Source organism: Somniosus microcephalus, chromosome 3, assembly GCF_052327205.1.
Source record: "Somniosus microcephalus isolate GS21.2 chromosome 3, FLI_Smic_1.0, whole genome shotgun sequence".
NCBI classification, from domain to species: domain Eukaryota; kingdom Metazoa; phylum Chordata; class Chondrichthyes; order Squaliformes; family Somniosidae; genus Somniosus; species Somniosus microcephalus.
Window position 1 is genome coordinate 28,637,503 of NC_140989.1, and position 16,222 is coordinate 28,653,724.

General features: G+C 43.3%; 1 protein-coding gene across 4 annotated transcripts in view; it reads right to left on the minus strand.

The window, feature by feature from the left end:
- The window catches only part of ttc13 (tetratricopeptide repeat domain 13), a 55,086-nt gene that overhangs the window by 19,087 nt on the left and 19,777 nt on the right, over window positions 1-16,222 (minus strand). For all 4 annotated transcript variants that reach the window (XR_015075911.1, XM_085979776.1, XM_085979774.1 and 1 more), the window contains 7 exons: window positions 15,162-15,244; window positions 12,817-12,958; window positions 8,803-8,977; window positions 6,916-7,072; window positions 6,094-6,224; window positions 4,153-4,285; window positions 2,696-2,788 (listed from right to left, as the gene is read on the minus strand). Coding sequence is in view for 3 of the 4 variants with exons in the window: in XM_085979776.1 (XP_085835902.1) it covers window positions 2,696-2,788; window positions 4,153-4,285; window positions 6,094-6,224; window positions 6,916-7,072; window positions 8,803-8,977; window positions 12,817-12,958; window positions 15,162-15,244 (914 nt within the window). In the remaining variant the exon portion in view is untranslated. The remainder of the gene's footprint in view (window positions 1-2,695; window positions 2,789-4,152; window positions 4,286-6,093; window positions 6,225-6,915; window positions 7,073-8,802; window positions 8,978-12,816; window positions 12,959-15,161; window positions 15,245-16,222) is intronic.

Consider the following 16,222-nt stretch of genomic DNA (forward strand, 5'->3'; position numbering starts at 1 on the left):
GGTCCCCACATACCAGGAAATCACTCTTTATCCAAAGGTCAACCTAGGGGGCAAGCAGATGATCTGCTCTCAATCTTCACATGGTGTACAAGAGATACATCCATCTTAAATTTTCTCTGCCTCCTTCACATTCACTTGCTCTCATTCCCAAAAGTGCCAGTCAAAATCCTGGAATTCACAAAGTGGAGTATCACAGGAGCAAAATTGAGTTCTGTCCTCGAGTGGTGCAAACTGACCATCAAGCTTTGTGTTTTCATGGGCCACACAGGTGTATACCTGGAGAATTTTAGCTATGAAGAAAGATTGGATAGGCAGGGGTTCTTTTCTTTGGAACAGAGGAGACAGAGGGGAGACTTAATTGAGGTGTATAAAATTTTGTGGGGCCTAGATAGAGTGGATAGAAAGGAAATATTTCCCTTAACAGAGGTCAATAACCAGGGGGGCATAGATTTAAAGTAATTGGTAGAAGGATTAGAGGGGAGTTCGAATCATAGAATGGTTACAGCACAGAAGGAGGCCATTCGGCCTGTCGAGCCCGTGCCGGCTCTCTGCAAGAGCACTTCAGCTGGTCCTACTCCCCCACCCTTTCCCCGTAGCCCCGCAATTTTTTTTCGTTCAGGTACTTATCCAATTCCCTTTTGAAAGCCATGATTGAATCTGCCTCCACCGCCCGTTCAGGTAGTGCATTCCAGATCCGAACCACTCGCTGCGTAAAAAGAGATTTTCCTCATGTCGCCTTTGGTTCTTCTGTCAATCATCTTAAATCTGTGTCCTCTGGTTGAGGAAAGACATTTTCACCCACAGGGTGGTGGGGATCTGGAACTCACTGCCTGCAAGGGTGGTAGAGGCAGAAACCCTCATTGCATTTAAAAAGTACTTGGATATGCATTTGAAGTGCCGTAGCCTACACGGAAAGCTGGAAAGTGGGATTAGGCTGGATAGCTCTTATTCGGCCGGCACAGACGCAATGGGCTGAATGGCCTCCTTCTGTGCCATAAATTTCTATGATTCCATGATTCTATACCATGGGGCCTCAGGGACTACACAAAGTTTAAATTAATGCTCCCATTCACATGCACATATCCCAAGTTGCTGATACTCATCGATCCTGGTCTTCTGATTTAGGGTTTATCCACCAAGGAGGCAGCTGAATTAAGAACAGCCCTTTCCAAACCTTCAGGCTCACAAAATTTAAACACAAACCAGCTACAGGAAACTTTGTGATATCCGGCACCGGCGTGTTGCCGGTCTATCAAAACTGCCGGACATACAAAGTTAATGTTGAAGCATACGGAGGTTTTCATCTCCGTATCTGACAACAAACACAGCTTCTAAAGAGTCGGCTGCAGCTGCAAGTGTCTGTAGCTGAAGCTGTTGCTATAGCTACAGACCTTGCAGTGCCTGACTGGGGGGGAAAAAAAAAGAACGAGATCTAAAAATACTTATAGAAAACGGCTCCTGATTTTTGCCGTTAGATCGAGTATTCCGGACATACAGCCTCCGGATAAACCAAAGTTTCCTATAATAAGGAATATAAGCACTAATGGGACTGGGTTGCCCGGGCTTCAAGGGCCGCACTGCCAGGGCTTGGGGAGTGTATATGGCCCATGTGCCAGAGTCGGGAGACCCTGCATTAGTGCACGCAGAAGCTGCAGCAACAGATTGCTCCAATAACTGCTCTTGAACATATCCCTTCCAAGGGCAGTACTGTAGTATTTCTGAATCCAACCCCCTTCTCTCCACTCCCTCCAACACAAGTTTGCAGGATTAATAGATTAATTAAGACATAGCCTTGGGACTGAAGGCAGATACATCACAAGTCAGTCTATTTTTGGGACCTACAAAAGGACTAACAGTACTCAACAGTTTTAACAGCAAGAATCTCTGCAACCCCGTAATGATAAAAACTTTTTCTTTGCTAGCTCCCATCCTCAAAAGTCCTGGAATTCACCAAGTGGAGTATCATAGGATTGGTGTTCTGCACTTCAGTGGTGCAAGCTCAGGCCGAGGTGTCAGCCTTGGCTCAGTGGGTAGCGCTCTCGCCTCCGAGTCAGAAGGTCGTGGGTTCAAGCCCCACTCAAGAGACTTGAGCATTGTCGGAGGTGCCGTCTTTCGGATGCGACATTAAATTGAAGTCCCATCTGCCCTGTCAGGTGAACAGAAAAGCTCCCATGACACCATTCAAAGAGCGGAGGTGCTCTCTTCAGTGTCCAGGCCAACATTTATCCCTTAACCAACATCACTAAAACAGGTTGTCTGGTCATTAATTACTTTGCTGTTTGTGGGATCTTGCTATGCTCATATTGGCAGCTGCGTTTCCCAACATGACAACAGTGACTACACTTCAAAAGTACTTCATTGGCTGTGAAGCACTTTTGGGACGTCCCGAGGTCATGAACAGCGCTATATAAGTGCGAGTTCTTTCTTTATCGCCTCTATGAATGAGAAACATATTTATTGCTGAAAGAAGTGGTCTCTGGTGCAAGCTTCCATACCAACTTACTCTTTCACATTATGTTGCCTTCAGGCTGAGAAAATCAATATTCAGTGAGAAAAGAAAACAAAAGAAAGTTACAGAAAACACAGATAAAGCTGTAATTGTCAAAAAGACAGAATTCGAGATTTCCATGATTTGAAACATCACATCTAAATTATTTAAAATCGATTTCAGTTGATTGGCAAAATGAAGACATACCTGATGAGGTTTATATGATTATTGAAGCCTCGGCTGAGGCTTTGAGCTGGCATCTGGTCTAACCACAGTACTGGCTGATCAGGATCCGCAATCCTACAGTTGAAGTGCAAAGAAAGGCTGAATTCATTTGCAGCAGTTAACCCGAATACACAAGAGACATCTGCTCGTCAACACTCGGCCCAAAACCGCCAGCACAGCCGGAGCTTTTTGTTGGGACGTTGAGTGCCAAGTGAGCCAGTGTTGTCTGTGGCAGCAGCTACAACAGCAAAAGACGGTTTCTCTTCTTAAAAATACAAAAGTACTATCCAGCCGAGGGTCTATGATACCAGGAGGGACTGGAGGATTCCTAGCAGCATTGACAAAGTATGTTTTTGACTCCTGCATAACCCCGAAGTTCAGTGGCATTTAGGCTAAGACAGCAGTAAAGCAGCATCAAGCGGGGGATGGCGGTTACCTACGCTCCTTGGCAGCAGGGAAATCACATTCATCATCCCTCCTGAAACAGCATCTCCTGCTAGGTAAGGTATCACGGGCACCAGTACCTTACCAAAGGCATTATTCTTCATTTGTGAGGCTAGATAGCGAGTTACTCGACTATTGTGCCATGAGGGTCATCACATCAAAGCTAATCACATCCTCATCCAACAGCCACATACTTTTAACAGCAAGAGTGACTCAATAACAATCGGGAACAGGAACTCACGGAAGATTTCTCTCACCCCTCCCCCCAAGTCTTCAACTGTACCATTTAGTTTATATTGCCTCTCCTCATTGAACACATGTAGCTACCATACTGCTAACTTAGTGGAACATAGATTAAACTTAGGAGCTTTCTGGTCTCTATGGCTCAGGCCACAATCTACACACTATCAGGGCAACTCCGGTGAAACCATTCTACAGCTTTACAGAGCATTTCATCAGTGCGGGGGAACATGGATAAGAGCCACCATTTTGAGGGAAGTATCACAGTTTTAACAATCTAGTGCGTTTGCACTTGGCTTGACAAATACTTCAATTTCAAAACCTCCAAAGACACATTTATACCCAAGGTATAATCCAAATCCTCACCCTACTGTGTACCCTTTGTACTCCTACACTAGGCACAGCACAGAGCAAATAAAATTAAGAGCTAAAAGATGGCATTCCTTAAACAAAGCATTTCTACATTTTCAACCAAAACATGTCAGGGCTGACAATGCCAAAGGATGGGGTTCGTAGTATGGATTAGACATGCCAGAAGCCATGCTAAAATTGGCCAATATCCCAAGAGGCTGCCAGATTCAGCCATTGTATTCATCTTTAGGTTTTCTTAACATGTTCCACCGCTATAATTATTTAGTTACAATTATATTTTGATATGGACTTTGAGAAAGCACTGAATTATGTTATGGCTGAAAAGATTACACGAGTACAACTCCCATCTTAGCCTGATTCCTACCCCACCTCTATGTCCTTACCTCCTCCATTTCACAGCAATATCAAACATGTCCTTCCATTGCATCAATCTGGTTTTGCCGCTCACGCGAATTTTTGAATTTGCCCACGTTCGTTGCACAACCTGCATAATTTCTAATGTTGCAAGGCCCATAGCTACAGAGACACAAAAAAAGGTTGTAAATTAGAACAAAATGTGTTTTGTAATAAATATTTAAAAGTTTTTTTTGTTGAATTGTGTGTTTTATTCCATTGCTCCGAATCCTCTGCACTATGCACCATTCACATATGAAGCTAAAAGGCAAGTGTTGGCAACTATTCAACCTTAAGGGCCCTCACATCCAAGCCTAATCTCAGTCCACCATCTATACTTTTAAAGCAATGGTTACTCTTAAGCAATTAGGACTAGAAACCCCAGTGATTTCTTCCACCCCACCTCACCTCCCTTACCCAGAGACACAAATACAACTACCCGAGTTGCGATCAGTTAACGTATCAGAACCTGGATCCAACCTGGGAGCCCAGGTTAAGTCCACCATGCATTCTAAATTACCTTCAGACGATCTTCATCCAGCTTTTCTTCAGTGCCTTGTGAAGATTCAACAATAAACACTTCTGCTGACACTTTACAATAGTGAACTTTCAGAGGCATGTGCCCACAGTATAGAATTACATAGAATAGCATATTCTAGGAGTCACAGACTCAGAATAAGGGGTCAGGCATTTAGAATTGAGATGAGGAGAAATTTCTTCACTCAGAGGATTGAGAATCTTTGGAACTCTCTACCCCAGAGGGTTGTGGATGCTCAATCGATGAGTATATTCAAGACAGAGATCAGTAGATTTTTTTGATATTTAGGGATTCAAGGGATATGGGGATAGTGCGGGAAGGAGGAGTTGAGGTAGAAGATCAGCCATGATCTTATTAAATGGCGGAGCAGGCTCAAAGGGCCAAATGGCCTACTCCTGCTCCTATTTATGTTCTTATGACTGTAAGCCAGCAGAAGTTACACATTCTCTGCTATCACTGTTAACGGAGAATTATTATTGAGCGACAGTTAAAACTCATAACAGCCAAGGTCAGGCCACTGGAAATAGATTTTTTGTAAAAAAAACAATGATAGATTGAAATCCAGTGAAATGAAAAGAAAATATTGGGTTTTTTTATATAAAAGAATGAGATACACTAAGAGATTAGTTTTATTTACAAAAATCATGACTGCCTGAGGTAGTAAGTCAAGCTTAACATGTCTTAATAAAGATTCAACAAAAGGTACACTGTACCAGTACAAACGATGTTAGGGAATGTATGATGGTTATAAAAAGTAGCAGGTAGAAGTGTTGTGATAAATGGGTCTGGGAAAATATTCTGTTTACAAACTGCAGAGGGTGTAATCATGCATTAGTGTACCGTGATGTCAGACACTGAAAACTGCTCTTTAAAAAAAAGACATTTACAATGAAACATGTTAATTTGGCAATCACTATTCCATGCAGCTGTTTACTGGAGTTGGAAGGTGGTTGATGTCTGTACACATATACTCAACATACACAGATCACTGCTCAGCAACCTGACAACTAGCAAGAGATTTCTAGTGATAGAAAAAAAATTGATGAGATGGTGAGCCATTTCTATCATTAGAACTCAATGGTGGTATTTTGGGCCCCCGAGTTTAAAGTTTAAAAACTGCAGTTTATGTTGCAGCCAACTCGAAGTGCAGTGCTCTCTTTTGCGAGCAATATAGCAAACCCAAACTAAAAGGTGCCGTGATGATAACCCTAGAGCTAAACCGTACATCTTGGGTCTGTGTGGTACACTGCATCAACAAAAGAGGTACTAAATGTTCCAAGGACATGAGCTGATCCAGGTGTAATCAACTGAGGTCCGACACGCTTAAAGTGCAATGCAGAAGATTCAGAAACACATCTTAAAATTTCCTCAGCTTGGGCATCTTTGAGCTCACCTCTGTGTATCCTTTTGTTTGGAAGAAAGCCAGGTGTGTCATATTGCATAAGAGAACCCAAGCGATCTGCAGTGCAAATTAGCCCTTGGACCTCTACACTGTAGCTTTCAAACTGTTGAGGTAGAACATCCCTGTGATAAAAAAAAGTTTGCAATCATGCTTAGTACATACAGGGCACACATAAAAACAATAAGTCAAAATAGATGAATTTATGAGGACAACTTAATGTGACTCGAAGGGCCATCTCAATAAAAACCCTTTTCTCGCTGCCAAATTACTCCCCTCCATTCGTCTCATGAAAACACGGACACCTTTTTGAAGTTCCAGCATCAAAAGCAGAAATTCTTCTCAATTTTTCCTTTCCTAACTCGGGGATGCCAAAACCATGTGTGTATTTACTGAGCACAGTTGGAACCAGGGACCGCCTGATCTGCACAGCTTCACTCTGCACCATTGGGCCATCGTGGGAAGTCCCAAAACCCCTTTTCTAAATGGATTACATTCAGTCGCTGCAGTCTGCGCTTGTCTTTCTTCAAGAAGCATGCCCACAGCCAACAGTCCTCCCGCTATCAAATGCTGAATCACTACATCTTGATCTCCTTAATGTCCTTTGATGGCAAATTGAAAATCTTCTCTCTTTCAATCCTTCTAAGACACAGTTTATTCATCTTTCAGTCTCTTGCAATAGTTACCCGTACTTACCCCCGATGGCTCCACCCTTCGACAGCAAGCACACCCAATTAAAAGCTTGACTGAAGAAGCAGGAGACAATCAATAGATCGACAATTTTGCACAGCAGTAGTTTTGTTAAATTAAACTCACTTTATGTGAGGCTGTAATCCTGGTTGTTCTTCATAGTCGTCTATAAGGAAGGGAAGATTCTTGGCCCAGTGATCCTTGAAATTACCAGGAAGGTCAAGGTCTATATTGTACTCCGTCACCGGCAGATCGAGGTGTGCATGTAAGTAACGTGAATATTCTACAAAGGGTTAAGCAACAATATGCAAAGTGCTTACAAAAGCATCCACACTAATTCAAGACAATGTGCAGAGCTCCCACAGAATTCCAGCCCATTTAATGCACAATAATGTGATTACGTTGACTACCAGAGTCCCCAAACTGTCGTGACATGCTTTGTTAATACTGACCTCGAAAGCAGTTTCACCTACAAGCTGGAACCATGAGGTGGCAACCATGACAGCACAACATGTTGGAGTTCCAACACATGCGCAGATTCGATGAGCCAAATGGCCTCCTTCTGTGCTGTACTAGTCTATGATTCTATGAATGAGTAGGATGTAGGTTTGCACACATTCTCCACAGGGCGAGTTCCTGACTTCGGCTGTGTTGCTGTACGGAGACGTCAAGCAGAGGCTGGGTGCTTGTCATAAGGATGGAGTGGCAGAAATCGGACAGCCAACCATTGAAGTGCACACTTGCACATCTCATGAAACTGGCAGAGACTTGTCAGCAGGTCTTTACCCTTCCTGTCTCTGGGATGACGCGAGGCACAAGAGGGACAAAGTAGGAGCACGAGAAACAACAACAGCTATTATGGTGTCCCGGCCAATATTTATCCCTCAAACAACATAAGAAAAGCACATTATCGGGTCATTATCACTGCTGTTTGTGGGAGCTTGCTGTGGGCAATTGGCTGCCGCATTTCCTACATTACAACAGTGACTACACTTCAAAATTACTTCATTGGCTGTAAAGTCCTGAGGTCGTGAAAGGCGCTATATAAATGCAAGTCTTTTTTTGCCTTTTAAAAGTAACAAAAGGTCACTCCCCTGATGGCTCAGCGAGTTTTCCCAGTGATCCACACAGACCAGGAATGTCCCAGGTCTGAGCTGGGTTGGCAATGGGAACGTTATAATTAGCCTTGGTATGCTAGGCTAGGAAGAAAAAAAACCCACCAGGGTTCCTATTCCCGATGGCTATCAAGTGACCTTTGCTGGAACGCCACGTGCCAACACTCAGACAAATGATGGCCACTGGAGTGAAATACAGGAGGGCAACTGACACCAATGAAACCATATCCCAGCAATGCTTTTAGGAGAAGAAGGGAGCAGAGAAAAACTGGTAGAGACAATTGGTAAGAAAAAGAGAGGAAATAATGAATGAGAACTAAAGAAAGAAGTAGGGAAGGCAATATCTTATGCAGTCAAAACTAGCTTTAAGTAGCGCGTCTACATTGAATTACATCAACTATAAGCTAGTCACAGAGTTTTATGGTACACAGCTTACAATGTTCAATCTCCACTGGGAGGGGAATATTTGAAACTACATAAACACCACTCAAATGTTAAAGAAGCTAAAGACAATCGCCCTTCTGTGCATGGCCAGCAGCTGCATGAGGAAAACATGCGGATGAGAAAAAAAACGCAGAATTTACAGAATTATTTAATGATTGAATTACTGCTGTACAGTATAAAATAGTTCCAGTGCTTTGCATTGGTGCAGATTTTATCAGAACATTGGAACAAGAACATTTTATAATAGAGTTACCATAACAAATCACAATGGACCCAGTAGTTAAGTTATATTTGAAATTATTTGCTTAAATCAATGCAACATAGATTACAGAATACAATATCCCCAATGTGCTGGGAGAAATAAACCTTCAAAATATCCACAATGGCTTTTTTTTTTTTTTAATGCCTTTGCATCAGAAGTATCAGACTTAAAGTGTAATACAGTACAACTTACCTCTGAGGTATTTCACTTTGAGATATTCAGAACTCGCCTTCTGACCTGGAAGTGGGTCATTTAACATCACTTTGGTCTGTGCTTTAATTCCCTCATAAAACTGGCCCATAGCAACATGCCCCAGACCTCTCATGTACTGGCAAACCTCATTGTATGGCTCCAACTGCAGGCACCCCTACGTTTAAAAAAAACAGGAACCAAGCACATTCGCAGAGTTAATGTCCTGGGCTTCATAACTTCTGCGGCAGAAGTTGTAGAAATAGGTATTCAAACACTATTAAACTGGTTTCTAATTCCATCACTGTACTTATACAAAAGAGAAATGGACAATAGGAGTGTTGGGAAAATTGGGAAGAGCTGACAAAGTGAGCAGGAGTGACCATGTCAAAGAAAGGCAGGCGTTTGCCACAAAGCAAGAGGGTTGTGAAACATGGCGAGTTCAAGGTGTGGGGGGGACAGTAACCCCACAACATAGTGCTTTCAGTTGGCTTAATGAGGCTCCTGGAAGACAACCACAGGATAAGATAGCGGAGCAAATGGTTTGAGGTGATGGGTGGGTATCTAAAGACGCTTCACTCGTGTATTATACGGGACTGAGAGTTATGCATCGTTGAACAAATTAAAGTGTTGTTGAGAAGGTCACCAGACCCACTTACAACACAGATGGATGAAGAAAGTGGAATTGTGAGACAGAGTTAGCCACTGAGAATGCAAAATTCATAGAAATAACAAATACAGTAGAAAGAGGGAGGGTTCGTTAGACTGACAATATAGTGCAATAAGCAGAAGACAAGGGGTAGGTATGAATTGGTAACAGTGAAGTGAGAACCAATGAAGAATAATTTAGGATAATAACGGCAGAATCAACAAACTGCATGATGGAGTGGCATAGTCTGGAGAAGTATATTATTAGTCAATAAATCAAGTTTAGGTTTCTGTTTTGGTTGAGGGGGGTGGGAAGGGGGGGTAGAGGGGAAGGGAGGCAGGCTACCAACTGGAGCAAACCTGGCAATATGTATCCATAGGCAGGGTGTGGCCACTTTGGCGCACAACCTGTTGGTACCATAAACAGGTATTGGAGGTGCAATGCAACAGCAAGTGGTGAAGATAAAAACGTAAATCAACAAAGAAAAGCAGTAACTGAGATTGTGAAGGAGGGGCAGCAGACGAGAAGTGCTTAGGAGAACAGAAAATAAATCATCATAAAACATTGGAAATTCACAGCAGATCCTGGGTGAGAAGACACTTTCCTGTGCTCCAACCTCAAGTCATATACTGTGCTGTGGTCAGAGTGGATAAACGACATGCACACGGTGGAGCGGATGGTTTTTGTTGGTATAACAAAGAAAGCTGTTGAAATATGCAGAGTAGGTGGCGGAGTGCAGAGATAGGGGTAGACGTGCGAGATGCCTGCAGTGGAAAGGAGATGTTCCAGATTTGAAGAAGCATGGATGAGGAGAGTCTTAATGAGGCTGGAGTTGAGGAGCACAAAGGCTGGTACAGTACTACAATTAAGAGGATTGCACAGAAAGCATCAGGGTGCATTGGAAAGCATCAGGGTGCATTGCTAAGCATCGCACAACCGACAATTTAGGGGGTGAGCTTCTGTGCAGTGGTTTGTGGGGCTGTGCACTGATGCTTCCACTAGCTGGACTGTTGTGGGGGCTAAAACTGCATTGATACTCATCAACACCCTTGATGGCTGCAAGGGAGAGGAAGTGACTGTTTTTCCTGTTTGTGAGATGTATCTAGACTATGGGCTAGAAATACGGTACATTTGCAACTCTCGTTAGGGGGCGCTAACAGGCTGCAAACGACCTTTCGCCCGGGCACGGCACTGCTAACAACTCCCGCTAAATTCAGTGCGAGTTTAGCGGCGGCAGTAACCGGAAGCGCCCACTCTGCTGCGCAGGCGTCATCACAGTGCAGAGCGCCCGGTTTTCGCCCCGCCTGCAAAATTGGCCCGCGCCCCCTGAATCTGCACCGGGCGGTGACAGCAACCGAATCAGGGGGCGGGAACGGAGCAGCAGGACGCTCGCGGGGCGCTAACTAAAGGGCAGGTGGCGGAAACATTTTTTTTTTTTTTTTAATAAAGTCGGCCAACTTACTTGTTGCGGCCCGTTGCGTCTTTGCCCAGCACGGCACCCCGTTCCCCAGTGATCCTGATAGGGCCCGCAGAGTTGTGGGCTTGGGCCCTCCCCTTCCATGCGGCAGCACTACGTGGCCCAGTGCGTAGCACTGCAGAACGCACCACTCCGATATTCGGTGTTAGCGCTCCAAGAAGTGGAACGCTTGAATTAGCGCTCCACCTCCCTCTTGGGGCGCTATAACTTAAGTTAGCGATCGTCGGCACTATTTTTCGCCGGGCGCTAAATTTAGCGGCCAAGCAATGTTAGTGACCCAAAATGGTCGTTAACGAATTTTTCCCCGTGTTTAACACCTGGCTTTAAATACTTTGCCAATTGCAGTTTAAGCCAGCTGACATTATATTTTTTTCCCTCTTCAAACTAGAAAGCAGGTTTGCATTTTCTTACAGATAACATATAGAGATCAAGTACATTTAATATGCACCAAGGAAGCTAAACTCTAGAACCTAAGAAATAGGAGCAGGAGTAGGCCATATGGCCCTTCGAGCCTGCTCCCGCCATTCAATAAGATAATGGCTGATCTTCTACCTCAACCCCACCTTCCTGCACTATCCCCATATCCCTTAGTATCCAAAAATCTATCGATCTCGGACTTGGATATACTCAACAGCTGAGCATTAACAGCCCTCTGGGGTAGAGAATTGCAAGATTCACAACCCTTTGAGTGAAGAAATTTCTCATCAGTCTTAAATGGCCGACCCCTTTACTTCTAGTAAAGTATCATGCAATAAGTCTCATCAATACCCTTTTGCTGACATCAATCAGCATTAAATATCATGCACCAAAGAAAAACAGTGCCCCCGGTGGCACAGACAATCAATGTAAAATGAAACACCTCCAGCCCCAAAACAGACAGCTCACAAAAAAGTCACAACTGCCAAAGACAGTTTAGCGTGTAATCTAATCTTCTGGAGGATTTGGACAACAACTGTAAACTGAGCTCAGAGTGTCTGGCATCATCTGAACCCTGAGATGAGAGGGGAGATTTGTAATTCATGAAGAGGTATCATTACTCTGCTTATTCCCATACTCCCCTTTACAAAAATAATTCTTCCCTCCCACCCCACAACCTCTACCGTCATGTGCAACACTGTAAAGTAAACCTGGTGTCAGATACGACAGCATTTTTTCCACATCAACATCGTCCAGTAAAAGCATTTTGGGTGTCTAATTGTCACTGCAGTCCTCAAAAGAATGGTGGATTGTGTATAAAAAGTTCCTATTCATACTCAAACTTTGACTTCTTAGTCCTGATGGGCCTAGCCAGCTCTGCATAGTGAATCAGAAAAGATTTAGATTCATGCCAGTGTGTGGAAGGACCATTTATTTTTCACGTGGTGATTGTGGCCTTAGCTGTGCTGTTGTGAAGTGCTAATGGGAGTTCCCACAGGAGGGGAGGAAAAAGAAAAGCAAACACAAGTCAGAGAGAGAAAGTCACCCCTGGGCACTTCCTAAAGCAGCAGCATAAGAACATAAGAAATAGGAGCAGGAGTAGGTTCTACAGCCCTTCGAGCCTGCTCCACCATTCAATAAGATCATGGCTGATCTTCGATCTCAACTCCACTTGCCTGCCTGATCCCCATATCCCTTGATTCCCCTGGAGTCTCAACCACCAGTTTATTGAGGAAAAAATCTTTAGTTGTAAATGATGTGTCAAGTTAATTCACATCTATGACAAATAGTTTGAGTGTTTAACAGGAGAGGCCAGGGAACAAGCCAAACCTGCCGATTCTTTCAGCCGGGAGTACTCCATGCGGGGGGGGGGGGGGGGGGGGGGGGGAGAGACAGAGGAGAAGGAGAAGAAAAATAAATCTTGAAAACTTTATACATCATTTAAAAACACACAATATCTTCAAATACCCTATACCTTAAAGTCTTTCAAAGCCTCCTGGAGACTACCATGATGATAAAGCATCATTCCTCTCAATTGAAGGGACTGAATGTGGTTCTGATTCAATATTAAAGCCTTCTGGAAACTCTCCATTGCTGCTTCAAAGTCGCCCAACTCTCTACGGAAAAATGCAATATCACAACAGAATGCATCAGCCTTTCCAGTCAACTTTTCCAGTGAAGCAAATCTGTCTGTTACGCATAAACTTTAAAAAGCTACCACCGTGAGTAACTCACGTCAAAAAAAGACAGTAGTTCAATTATATTACACAGCTTCGGTCAACACAAAATAGTTCTGGCTATGCAGTGACACAAACCCTGATGGTTAAATCAAGTGCAAAGTTGTCCGAATAATATTTAGGCAGGAGGTGCTTCACCTTCATGCTGGCTGCAGTTTAATTCACACTAGCGGCAGTTTAATTCCAGTTCCTTTTTAAAATTTACTTTGAAGCTTTTCAATGTTAGTAGCAAGTCAGCATTTAGATCCAAGCACGAGCTTCTGGCTAGAAAGCAAGAAGGAGCCAGTAATATAACTCTAATTTACTGGGCCTGCACCATGCTACGGATTGCACACAAACCAGGGCATGGCATCCTATAATTCTTTACAGTTCAACATTCTTTTATTCTTGTCTGCTGATCTGTTTTCAAACACTTTTGCTGAAACAGCCAGTCCTAATATAATCAGGTTTGGAGAAAATTCAAGCTCGCTAGTATGTTGAACATCAATAGATATATAATCCCCTTACCTATCCTCCTTCAATTTCAACTGTGTAAGCTAATGCAACTTCCTTATCTCTCTGTTAGAATCAAAAGACTTTGGGACTGATTTTCCTGTCCAATCTGGGGAACACCCAGAAAACATAGGTGGACTAAGACAGCAGCTGTGTGTTCCAGCTGAACTGCAGTCTGAGCCTGTACCCCAAGCACTCCATGAAACAGTGGCAGACGTAATAGTCTGCATCGAACGTCTGTCTGTTATGAATGGAGCAGAAAATGAGGTAAGCAGTCCACTAGAGAGTTACAAATTTTACCATCAACTTGAACTTTATTTAAATAAAGCTTATTGTTCTTTTATCAATAAATGTAATACAAAAATATTTCAATACCATACTCCCAGACCAGACATGTTAAAAAGAAATCTAAAATCATAGGCATGGTACTAATAACTGCACTGCTGCAATTTTTTTATTGAAATCTGGCAATCGGAAACTAAATGTTCATTGGAACTGCGGACAGGAATTTACTACTGAAAATGCAATCCCTCAATCTGAACTGAATATAACTCGTATAAACATGCATGTATTACCTGTGAATGATTACAATGCACAAACATGCATGTATTTCCGGTGCTTCAACAGACAGACCAGTAAATGTTTCTCAATTTTTTCTGATGTCCATTTTCCCCTGTTTAACAGCTAATTGGTTCATTAAGTGCAAAAAAAAACCCAAACGTTTGCAGAACTAGTACCAAAGCGGTCAACATTTTCCAAAAAATGAAGAAGCCCAGAGGAAGGGCCAAGGCCTATCGTGCAGGACAGGTCTATGGCTGAATTCAGAAAGTAGTGATTAGGCAACGTCAAACTTGTGATTTAAAAGCCTGGAGATTGAAGGAAGAAAGAAAAACTGAGGGAAAGAAAAGAATTCCAGCTTTGAGGTTCTGGAAAAGAATGAGCTAGAGTAGGAGACTGTGCAGTGAATCTTAATTTTAAACACAGGGAGGATTCTAGGCGCAGGAAGAATGCGTAGGATGCCATATTTGGAGCTTAGAACCGACTTCAGTTCGAATATCTGCTTAGAATAGCTGTTTTTATTTATCTCACTACCACTGAACTGGTGATTCATAATAATTTGAAGGCTGCACTTGTTCGGTTTGGTAAGGAAGGTGCACGTACAGCTAGACATGTTCCTTCAAATCAGTGAGCAGAAGGACTGAATCCTGGGGCACAACCAGAAGAGACACCGGCATGGATTCTATGGGCCGAATGGCCTCCTTCTGTGCCGTTATGACTCTATGACTATGACACAGCAATCTGAAAGAGAGGGTGACCAACAAAGGGAACAGGTTAACAGGATGGGCGATTGAGGCAGGCCACCAGACTCAAGAAACAGTAGCTGTTCTAACAGGAAGACGGTAGAGTTAGAATTCTGGAGTGAGCTCAAAAGGGCCGAAGGGCCTTCTCCAGCCAAACGATCCTACTTGTACAAACCACAGTAATCTTCAGTTGCTGGTTAGATGCCTTCATAATTATTCTAATTTGCTACCAAAAGGAATCAACTGAAATTTATTCTTCCCCTTCCCACCAAAATTAAAACGAAACCAACCTGTAGGCTTGCCCTAGACTTCTATAAGCGTCTGTAAAATCCGTTTTGAGTTTAAGGGCATCTTTGAATGCATCAATTGCTTCCTACAAGATAAAAACAAACAAAAGCACTATTCAGTTTACTGCATAATCACATGAAACAAATACAAAACTGCCAATTTTTCTCTTTGTAGCAAAATTCTTCTCTAAATTGTTATTTAGATCATCTATTGAGATGATCATCACACTTCAAAAGTACTTCATTGGCTGTAAAGCACTTTGGGATGTCCCGAGATCGTGAAAGGCGCTATATAAATGCAAGTCTTGGTTTTTCTTTTTAAATTCCAAATAATTTACACTATTCACTAAAAGAACAGAGGATATATTTTAAAACTCCTAAGGCAACATTGTGGGCCATAGTGCTGAGCCTCAATACACTAGCATAAAGCAGTAAGATGCTAGTTTGTGCTGTGGTCCTAAATGTGAACCCCCTGTCTCAATCATAGGGATTGCACGGAGCTGAAGGAGGGTGTCGGAGAAATGCCCGAAGAATTGCCTTAAACGTGTCCTCAAGGTGCAGTCAGTAGTCTGACTGAATTCTAGGAAAGGAAGGAGCTAATGCTAATTAAACCACGATGGGTTGATACAGGTAGACTATCCTTTATCCGAACTTCCGAAAACCGAAAACCTCTAAAAACCGACAGTTTTTTCGTTCAGCGTAAGTCGTGCGCACGACCCCGACCCCCGCCGACCCCCACCCCCGCCGACGCCCACCCCCGACCGACCCCAACCCCCCGCCGACGCCCACCCCCGACGCCCACCCCCGACCGACGCCCACCCCCCCCCCCCCCCCCCCCGACGCCCACCCCCGACAAATTTCCCAGTCTTATAAAATACCTTCTGAAATCCGAAATTTTCCGAAAACCGAAACACGGCTGGTCCCAAGGTTTTCGGATAAAGGATAGTCTACTTGTACAACAAAACATTCTATACCAGGCATTGAGGCTCTGCCTTAACTACAGTTATGTGCGACTTCTGTTAGCAAAGACCTGTGAAGCTACGGAGTAAACGAGCATCTTGGTA